At 29.9% G+C, this 10,893-nt stretch overlaps 1 protein-coding gene and 1 long non-coding RNA gene across 2 annotated transcripts; both read left to right on the top strand.

The window, feature by feature from the left end:
* Positions 1–4,975: 4,975 nt before the first annotated feature.
* LOC107016031 (protein trichome berefringence-like 7) lies at positions 4,976–8,218 on the top strand. The gene is made up of 4 exons (XM_015216506.2): positions 4,976–5,778; positions 6,970–7,128; positions 7,388–7,692; positions 7,814–8,218. The coding sequence occupies exons 1-3, from the start codon at positions 4,976–4,978 to the stop codon at positions 7,674–7,676; spliced, it is 1,251 nt and encodes a 416-aa protein (XP_015071992.1). The 3' UTR covers positions 7,677–7,692; positions 7,814–8,218.
* Positions 8,219–9,088: 870 nt separating this feature from the next.
* LOC114076736 lies at positions 9,089–9,708 on the top strand. Its single transcript, XR_003577718.1, has 2 exons — positions 9,089–9,298; positions 9,600–9,708. It is a non-coding gene; the product is annotated as an uncharacterized LOC114076736 (long non-coding RNA).
* Positions 9,709–10,893: the final 1,185 nt, after the last annotated feature.

Genomic DNA, 10,893 nt, shown 5'->3' with positions numbered 1-10,893 from the left:
ATAATAGCAAGCACGGACCTAATATTTATTTCTTTATTTGTCTCAATTTATGAAAATGATTCATAATATTCTTAACGTAGCTTTTAAATAGTATATGTTACTTTTCTTTTCCAAATTCATGATATATGAAATTTCAAGAGTTAAATCACATTTTAATATGTTTTTCAAATATTTCAAGTTATTAATTATTGTGATTTATAGAACGCTTAGCGTAATTTAGTGTAATTTTCAAATAATATTTATTACTCACTCAATTGTCCAGTGCATATGAAATTTTGAGAGTTGATCAAAAATTTTAATACTATTTTTGCTATATTTTAGTAAAATTTATGTAGTTTTCAAATAGTATATGTTACTCAATTCTAAATATGCAATACATGTGAAAATTCGAGAATTAATCAATTTTTTTTTAAGAAGAAGGGCAAATCGATCAATTGATCTACTAACCTAAAGCTCCTCAACATTCTCTCTTCTAATATTCAAGCATGGGGCATGGGCACAATATCTCGTATTTCATTTTTTAAAAAATATTCTGTAGCATATATAAAATTAGGGAGATCAATCGATTTTCTGTATAATTTTTAAATATTTTAATTTATTAACTATTGTAATTTATAATATTTTTAACATAATTTTCAAATAAAATATGTTATTCTCTATGTTTTAATTTATGTGAGACATGTGAAAATTTGAGAGTCAACCAATCATTCTATATATTTTTATAATAATTATTTTAAATTATTAATTATTATAATTTATAATATTGTTAAAATAATTTTCAAATAATAGATTATTTATCGTGTAACATAGGTAAAATTTGCAGAAAAGTACTTTTATACTTACAAAGAGAAGAGAAAAGTTTCTTAGGAAAAAGACACTACGTACACGTTTTGTTCAATGAAGAGACCCACAAATTAGATAAAAGTAGTAGATGATTATAAGTTCATGACTTTTGTGAATTACTACTTATTTTACGATCGTCATATTGGTATGTAAAAGATTGCAATTTATAATACTTTTGGTATAGTTTTGAATATCTGAATTTTTTATTTAAAATATCAAATTAATGTAATCTAATTCAATTTTAAAAATCAGTCAAATTGACTTTCAAAATGTGTAAGATGACAAATAAAATGGATGGAAGAAATATTAAACTTAACCCTAATTACCTAAAAACAAAAACAAGTTCACCTCTTTGTAAATTTTAAAACTTGACCCTAAGCTACTCTAATTCCTTCTTATTATATATATATATATATATATATATATATATAGATATATATATATATATATATATATGTTATAATGACATTTGGTTGATTTTGTCAAATCTTTTATGATTTGTAACAAACAAAGCAAAAAGGACATGGTATAGATCGTCAAACACAAATAAGAAAATTGAAGAAAAAAACAAGAGAAAGAAACCAAAGATAGATGAAGAAAACAAGAGAAAATAATATGAAGTTTGAATGATACAAAGTAATATTATGTAATGATACTGTTTTCATTTAAAAAAGAATAATTTAATTTTTTGTGATAATATTTTAATTTTAGTTTGCCACATGACGTGTTTTAGAGCCACATGATTGAAGGATAATTTAGTACATTTAACATAATTTTTATTCAGAATCACAAAATTAAAAATTTTCTATATTTTTTACAACTTTATATCAAGTCAAATGAAATCACTCTTTTTCAAAGAGAAAATATTTTTTAACAGCAAGAAAATAATTTTTTTCATGAAAATTAATTTTAGTCAGTACCAAATATATCCAAGAAGAAAAACACTAACATTTAAAAAAAAAAAAAAAATTGGAAAAAGGTCAGCTGAGAAGAAGAAACCAAAGACACGTTAAAATCCTCCGCGTAAAGTCAAAGGAATAAATAAAAGAGTGATTTAGACATGTTTGACTATATATTTTAGATATTCTTTCCAAAAAAATATATACAATCAAACATAATTTTATCTTTAATTTTAATTTGGTATTAATAATTTAAATGCGATATTTCATATTTCCTCGGTTTAAAAATGAATGATCTCCTTTTCTTTTTAGTCTGTTTAAAAAAATGATATTTTGTTGTAACATTTTAATTTGAATTTTCTACGTGTCATGTTTAAAACCACAAAATCAAAGAACAATTTGTCATGTTTAAGACCACAAAATCAAAGAACAATTTTATACATTTGACCAAATTGTAATTTAAAATTACAACATTCAAAAATGTTTTTTGTACTCTTAAACTTCGTATCAGATAAGATCAGATCATTCTTTATAACGGAGGAAGTATTATGGATGAATTTCTTAAATGATTTTAAAACTAATTCTATATTGGAAGTGTCTAAAACATGTAATGATAATTATTGAAGTTAGTAGAACATGACCTCACATTATCACTATTTTTCTACCATCTTTACCCCTTGTATACAATCATGAGCAACTCGTAATATTTTCTTTTCTTGTTCAAATATTATTTTCGCTTTAAAAAGTGATTTCTTTTCTATTAATTTTAGATAATATTTAATTTTTTAACAAGCTAACTAGTTGAAGTAATATTTTCACTTAATAACAAAAGTTTCTATTAATTTTTTTAAAAAAAATTAATAAAACACTTTTGAATTTTTTAGCATAAATAACAAAAAGTAGTCGACTAAGGAATACTAAACTCATATCATTTATGCTTTTGTAGAATTTCTTTGTTTGATGTTTTCAACTAAAAAAAACGTTTTCTTCTTCTTTTTCCTTCAATTGTTTTCACAAACATCCATATCATTCCTCTCTACCAAACACGAAAAAAAAGAAGAGTTTATTTACTTTCATCTTACTTTTAATAATTTTTATAAATAATTTAAGCCATTACTTATTTTGAAATTGGAAAAATATCAATCTTTATACGAATTGTATATGTTAAGTCTACTGCAAATATTTATCCTGAGTGAAAATATTTCAAAAAATATAATTTTTTATATGACTTGTCCTACTTCAAATATTTATCCCTAGTGAAAATCAAACTCTTTATGAGATTCATAACTATATTGAAAGTGTGGTTGTTACACTTTTATCAATACATTTTTCAATATACTCTATCTGTTCATTTTATTTGTTATGTTACGCTTTTCAAAAGTCAAATTAACTAATTTTTAAAATTAAATTAGATTAAGTTAATTCGATATTTTATTTAAAAAAATTTATATATTCAAAAACAATAAAAATATTATAAATTACAATTTTTTGTATATCAATATGATGAAAATATACATAAAAAAATGTTGATCAAAATTCTTATAATTTGACTCTAAAAAAGAAAATCATGTTAATTAATTATGGACGGAGGGAATACTTCCTCTAATCTATATTAAGTTATAACTGTTAAATTTTCTTTATTTATCCTTTCTTTAATGAAATTCTTAACTACTTTATATTTTACACAAAAATTGTCTGAAAAAAATAAAATTATAAAAATGAAAATAAAAATAAAGAATAGAGAACTTTTAGTTTTTGTCTTATAAAACAATTTTTACTCATTCTTGATCTTCTCTTCTGAAGTGGAAGTAGTCAAATTGGAGTTTAAGACTTGTGAAAATTGTCGGCAACATGGAAGCACGCCACGTGTCCTTTTTGGTATTCGAGGTTGTAAATTAAGGTGGATAAAATAAAATTAAACTTTTGTATCTGAAAATTGTATGCAAGTTTGAAGAATTAAAGCATTTAAATAGCTTTAGTCATAAAAAAAATACTGAAGTGAAGTAAAAAAAATGTATATGAGAATTGAAAATATGTGTAAATATGTATTTGCATTTTTCTTTAACGTGAAAAGTTTATCTAATTTATTTGAAAGGTTCTGATAAATGATAATAATACTTCTTCCACTTTAAAATAAGTAGCATTTTCAATTTGATATATCCTTTGAAAAATTACTCATTCTTACAAAAACAAAGGCTTCCTTTTACTAACTTACCCCTAATAAAAAAAATTACTATTAATAATTCTTGATTATGTAAACAAGAGTAATAACATATATCACCTTTTAAATATTCTTATCCTTTTAAATTTTAACTTTAATATCTTTTAATTAAAAGGCTGAGAAAAGATTCATTTATTTTGAAATAAGAAAAATATTATAGACTTTTTAAATTTTTGATCAAATTTTAACAAAATTTTCTATCATTTAGCATTATCCTTATTTTAAAATAAAATAAAAAAATTAAAATACCACTTATTTTGAAAGGGGAAAATATCTATTTAGGTAATTACTTTATGTAATTCTACTATTTCACTTAATAATGTTTGTTCTCTAATTTTAAAAAGAAATGGAACTATTTGTAACAACTAACATTAAAATAAGATGTCACAAAAGTAAACTTCCCTAACAATGGGATTGTTTCATCTATAATTAAAGACTTTGAGTTAGAGTTCTAATATGAAAAAAAGTTCTGGTGAAAGTGCTATCTCAAAATGAACTCACTATTGTGTAGGTAAATTTAATCTAACTTCAATACCGAGTCGAAACTAAAACAATAAGGAAAGACAAAACAGTAAAAAACAACAAAAAATTTTGTACATTAAAATATGTTAGGCAATGAGTTGCAGCCGTACGAGCAGTATATTTTGTCTCAGTCAGCACCTGATTTCCAACATATAAAGATATAGTTTAGTATTATGCTATATTTACTTACCACCAAATTTTAGTTCATATATCATATTCGGACTTTGAGAGTTGGGAAATGACAATCATATCCCCTGTTCTTGCTCATATTGTCTTCTGTTTGTCCTAATCAGCCAGCTACAACTGAAGAAAATCTTCAAGATCCATTTATTCTTCTTGTTTAACTAATTTTCCAGCTATAATAACCTGTTTAGCTTCATGGGGTTTCTTCAAAATCTTGATTTTACTTCTTGATTTAGAGATAAAGATTGTTTTTTTCTTTCTTTTTCTGTATTTGGGTGTTTTAATAGGGTTCTTTGTGTTCATACTGATGGTGAAAAAGTTAAAGTCCAGTTCTTGTGGCCATTTGAGGTCAGATTTGGTTAAAGATTTGAACTTTGGCAAGATGAAACATTGTCACACTTGGGTTTTTCATTCTTTTAATGGGGTTCTTGTGATTGGACCCTTATTGTTGTTGTTTCTTGTGGCAATAGGGTCTGGTTATTTCTATAATATATATTCTTTTCCAGAACCAATTGTTCATGAGAATGAAAATAGAACAAGTGACTTTAGTGGTGAATGTAATTTTTTTGTTGGAAATTGGGTGCCTGATGAAACTTATCCTTTGTACAATGCATCAGAATGTCCTTTTGCTGAACAAGGTTTTAGTTGTTTAGCTAATGGGAGGGAGGATAAAGAGTATCTTAAGTGGAGGTGGAAACCTAGGAATTGTGAAATTCCAAGGTTTGATGTTCATGAAATCTTGGAAAAGTTAAGGGGGAAAAGGGTTGTGTTTGTTGGTGATTCATTAAGTAGAACTCAATGGGAGTCTATGATATGCATATTGATGACTGGTGTTGAGGACAAAAAAAGTGTATATGAAGTCAAAGGAAGAAAGATCACTAGACAGATTAGGCATTTACAAGTTCGATTTAGCTCGTTTAATTTAACAGTTGAGTTTTATAGGTCAATTTTCCTTGTACAACCTGGTGCGCCACCAAAACGTTCACCAAAGAGGATCAAGAAAGCACTAATGCTTGATAAGATGGATGATATAAGCAAAGAATGGATTCAATCTGATATACTAATCTTTAATACCGGTCATTGGTGGACTCCGACGAAGCTTTTTGAACTGTAAGTGATTCATGATGAATTCTTTGTTCTTGAAGATGTCAATTCTTATTTAGTTTGAAACAGTTTGCTTTTGATGTTATGCCCTTTCTTACTATGGTAGTTTTCTTCGTACACTATATTGCAACTCTATTTTGATAGAACTTTAGCTTGGAAACTTACCATTTGTATATTTCTGATTTTGTAAAATGCTCTTGAAAAGGTAGATGATCATCAATTAATTATAGCACAAGCCCTGAATCTATTTTATTATAATTGATATAAGCTATAAGTTTAGGAGACTTGTAGATTTGTCGCAGTTGTGATCTGTAGTCTTTAAATGGACACTTTGAAATGTTGAGAGTTTTCTTATTAAGAATCTGAGATCTGCAAAAAAACAGTTAGCAAGATTGGCACTGTCCTCACCGAATCCTCATCATATGAGACAAGAGAGTCTTGCATCACCCAAGTCACTGTCTTTATATGATAAGATATGATTTTCCCCTTTCCATGTAAAATATTCTACTTCACAAAATTAGAGAATCTGTTTGTTTTAGATCACAGTAGAGACATTATGTTAGAGCCCCGCATTGGTTTGTTTATATGGGACTTGGTCAATCCTCTCCTCATAAGCTAACTTTAGGGGTTGAGTTAGGCACGGGTGTCATATCTTTACCCTTCTTGGACTCCCGTTCCACGCTTCAGTTGCACATAGTAGCTAGCAGTGAGTTCTAGCTTTGCTTTGAGTCTTTGATCTGCCAATATCGTCATATCTTTACCCTTCTTGGACTCCTGGTCCACACTTCAGTTGTGCTTGGGCGTGAAAGGGGTATTAGAGTGGGTAAGAGTCCCACCTTGGTTGGAAAATGGATTGGTGGTTTGCTTATATGGACTTGGGTATTCCTCCTCTCATGTGCTAGCTTTTGAGGTTGAGTTAGTCCTAGTTGTCATATCTTTACAATTCTCAAATTTTCACAGTTCTGGTATACTCTGCTCATGCATGATTGTTCGTGTGCGTGTGATATACCAGTTTCTGTAGGACAGCGTGATATGCAAGAAATTGAACTACTTTTCCTTTACTCATCTAATATCCTAAGTGACTTTTGCAGTAAAATTGTTTGAACTTTTTATGTTTTGTATGCTGGTAAAAGCTTTATGGCAAAGTTACTTTACCAATTTGTCTAGAGAACTCTTCTGACATGCTTCTTCAGACAGGGGGTGGTACTTCCAGATTGATGGAAAGATGAAACTCGGAATGGCGATAAATGGCGCCTTCAAGCATGCCTTAGCTACTTGGAAATCTTGGGTTGAAAAGAAGGTCAACACTGACAGGACACGTGTATTCTTTCGGACTTTCGAAGCTACTCATTGGAGGTGTGCTTAATTTTCTTATATAACCTGCTCGTCTCCATTGATTTTGCTATGATTTCCATTGCAAATTTAAAATTTATGTCTGGGCTTTCGATTGAACAATTGATTCATTAGACACTTGGATATAGTTTGCGTATTTGTTCTGTGAAGATCTCATGAGCTGTGTTCTTAATATCAAAATCTATTCCATGGTAAAAGCTATATTTTCTCCACATATATATCTTTTCTAAATTTGATGAGTGTTTACTTATGCTTGAATCAGTGACCAATCCCGCGATACATGCAATGTGACACGACTGCCTTGGTCGGAAACCAACGGAAAGGATGAGGATCTGTTTTCAGACATAATTATTGACACTGTGAGAAATGTATCCAGCCCCGTGACATTGCTGCATGTCACTCCGATGGGGGCATACCGGAGCGATGCACATGTTGGTACTTGGAGTGATAATCCATTAGTGCCTGATTGCAGCCATTACTGCTTACCTGGTGTGCCTGATATGTGGAATGAACTGCTTTTCACCTTCCTGTTCTCGGATCAGATATATTAACTTCACGGATATACAAGTACGTTTCCTATTCTTTCTCTTCCCTTACGAACATCTGTTAGATAATGCGTTTGGACTCGAACCTGTCATCCTCTGTTCCAAAGTCTGATTTCAGCATTTGTATACATTTTTTTGTGCAGGGACTTGTTTAACCATTAACAAATACATCGTCGTCTTTGTCTTGAACTTTGCAAGGATATCGTCGTCAGTGATTTCATGTTGATGCTGTCAATGCATGCTGCAGATAACCTGTCTTGATACAGACAACATATACCTTTTTCTTATTATTTGTATAGTGGACTACGTGAATAGTGATGATTCACGTAGCCAGATCTCAACGTGCGTTGAGGTTTAGTTGTAGTAGTATTAGTTGTTGTTAATCATGTGGTAGTTATGGAGAGCTTGTACTCTTGCAATTTATTAGGAATACAAAATATTTGAGTTGTCTCAAGTTAAAAATTTGATCTGTCAGGGTGGGCGTTCGGTCTATTCGATTCAGTTTGGTGAAAATGTTAAATTAATCAAATTGAAATAAATTCAGTTCAGTTTGATTTTCTCGGTTTTGATTTTACCAAATTTAGTAAAATAATTAATTTTTCAGATTTGGGACACAATAGTCACACACAAGTTGAGTAACTCCTTAAAATTATGATTTATCATTGGACCATTTGGAAATTGGGTTGGACATAATTTTCTATTGGGTTTGAACCTTTCGACTGCGCATGTGTAGTGTAAATTGTACTTTGCAAGTAATGCAATTTAATTTCAGGTTTTCGGTTTAACTGAATTAAAAATTGAAAATCGAATAGAATAATCATAATTTTAGAATTAATAACCTAAATCGACCAAACAAAAAGAAACCAAACTAAAGAAAAATCAATCCAGTCGGTTTTTTCGATTTGAACCATAATACGCCCGTAACAAGTTGGGGAAGCTATACGTATAGTTCGATTGTTTTTCTCCTCAATTTTAGGAACTACAACAATTTTCATTTATTACTTATGTATTAGCCCATGTATATCTAACACCTTTGAGATATCTTGAATTTTTTTTCTAAAAAAAAGTATATGAGAACTTCCGTAATGAATTGGAGAAACATTATGTGTAGTCTCATCGTTAAAAATTTTGAAACAAAATCTAACAGACTATCTTCTTTGAAATCTAGCTAACTCGTGAAATTTTAACGAATATGTTATCCTTGCAATGCTTACTCATGACTTTAATAAATTTCTTTTTATAACTTTAAATTTAAATCCAATTAAGACGTACCAAACGTAGTATAAGCTAACATATTTCATTTCTTATGACAAAATATATTTCTATTAATTAATATAATAATCTGTTAACTACCATATGATTAACCAAAAAATAAAATATAAAAGCAAAGGGGAATTCAAAATGTGAGATCCTTCCGTTGTCAGCTCCTAACGGATAGCTAAATCAATTCAAATTAGCTTCTTCTTCTTCTTCTTCATTCTTTTTCTTGAAGAATAAGTTTCTTCTTCCTTCTCTTGAAGAACAGAGCGATGAATAATCAGTGGCGAAGAGACGAGCAATGGCAGCGAATTCATCGGAAAATCGAATTATACAACTGTTACTGCTCGATTTCTCATTCCTCCGAACTCGTGAGTCTTGTCTATATTTTTGATTAATGGTTTGATCATTCAATTTTTTGTACCGGGTTTCTTGCGTCAATTTGTGTACGGAAGGAAAATATGGGTGGGTTTTGTGATTTCTTTTTTTGGGGTTTTCTTTTTGGCCGAGATTGTGATATTTGGTAGTTGAATTCTTTGATTATTGACTTCCCTTTGTATGAACAAGTTCACTGTTTCAAAAATTATGTATGAGTTAAGTTTTCTTTTAATGGTTAAGAAGTATTTTGGATAAATGGAAAATTTAAACATTTACGTGCAAACTTCAACACAGGAGGAATCATAATCATCCAGAAAAGAGAGCATTCAAAGTGATTCTGGCTTTGCACAATCTATGATGATATCTTCCAAGCCTTTGAAGAGAAACAGATGGAAACATGATGTGATTAGGAAACTGATTATGTTGCACGGGGAACTCCACAGCAAGTTCCAGGTTGTTCGTGGACGATTGGCGCTATGGAAAGAGATATCTACAAATTTACTTTCTATTGGAGTAGATTGAAGTCCTGGACAGTGTAAATCTCTCTGGGCTCCTTTGGGTCAAAAGTATGAGGTGAGTGTTTCTGATTTCTTGTTTTCTCCTTGAGCATATGTACATTTACTTGGTTGTGCTGATTAACCTTATTGGAAGAAACAATATTTACAATAAACAATGCAGGCTGATGAACTTGTTTTTAGGATATCACATTATTTCTGTCTGATGACAGAGAAATGAAAATAGGGATAGATGTACCCTTTTGTATGGTGTGTTGTGACATCTTAAGGAGAAAAAGGTAGAGAAATAAGATTTATCCATATCTTGAATTGTAGATATCACATTTTTGATGCACCATCTCATCTTGTGGTTGATTCTGCATCATAACAAAGCTCCAGTTGGGATAACCTTATACTAAACAAAAGAACTCCTTCAAATTTGGCAATGAGAGTGAATCAGTTACCTACTTGGCAGCTCATAATGACTTCTTACAGTGGACATCATATCGAGCAATTTCTACAATTTTTGGAGAAAATGGTCTTAAAAGATAAGTAGTAATACAACAGCGAATCGTGAGGCATCTTCTACGATTTGGTAGAGAAATGAGCTAGCGACTAAGATTAGGTAAAGGGCAGCTTTTTTGTTTCCTTTGTTTATCTGTCCACTTTGCTTTATGAACATTTGAAGAAATTTCCAGTGTTAATAGGCTGTTGAAACAATTCTGCTTTACAAATGCACATAGTGCTTAATTTTCATGTTTTGGGATCATTTAAGCTTATATTTGTATGTCGTGCCTTGGGGTTTAATTTACTCTAAAAAATAATTAGCTTTACTCTAAAAAATAATTAGCTCTTTGAATTGGATGTTGTTGTTATCAAACATGGATTACACTGTTGCTAAGATTTTGTTACCAACCATGTATAATGTTATCTTTGATCATCGTACTAGGCAAGGAAAAAGGAAAGGCTTTCCACATATTCCATCCATCGGGCATGCGCGCTATATAATTTGACTAGCATGTTGAGGTAAACTTCTAATATCTTTCTTGGGGGGTAGGTAGGGGTAGGGTAGGGGGTAGGGGGTAGGGTAGAGG

The sequence above is a fragment of the Solanum pennellii genome, chromosome 4 (assembly GCF_001406875.1).
Source record: "Solanum pennellii chromosome 4, SPENNV200".
Taxonomy (NCBI): domain Eukaryota; kingdom Viridiplantae; phylum Streptophyta; class Magnoliopsida; order Solanales; family Solanaceae; genus Solanum; species Solanum pennellii.
This window is presented reverse-complemented; position numbering and strand designations above follow the sequence as displayed.

Coding starts and splice junctions, on each gene's coding strand:
- LOC107016031 (XM_015216506.2), top strand. CDS start 4,976: ATGGTGAAAAAGTTAAAGTCCAGTTCTTGTGGCCATTTGAGGTCAGAT. Junction 5,779..6,969: donor CCGACGAAGCTTTTTGAACT/GTAAGTGATTCA, acceptor TTCTTCAGACAG/GGGGTGGTACTTCCAGATTG. Junction 7,129..7,387: donor TTCGAAGCTACTCATTGGAG/GTGTGCTTAATT, acceptor TGCTTGAATCAG/TGACCAATCCCGCGATACAT.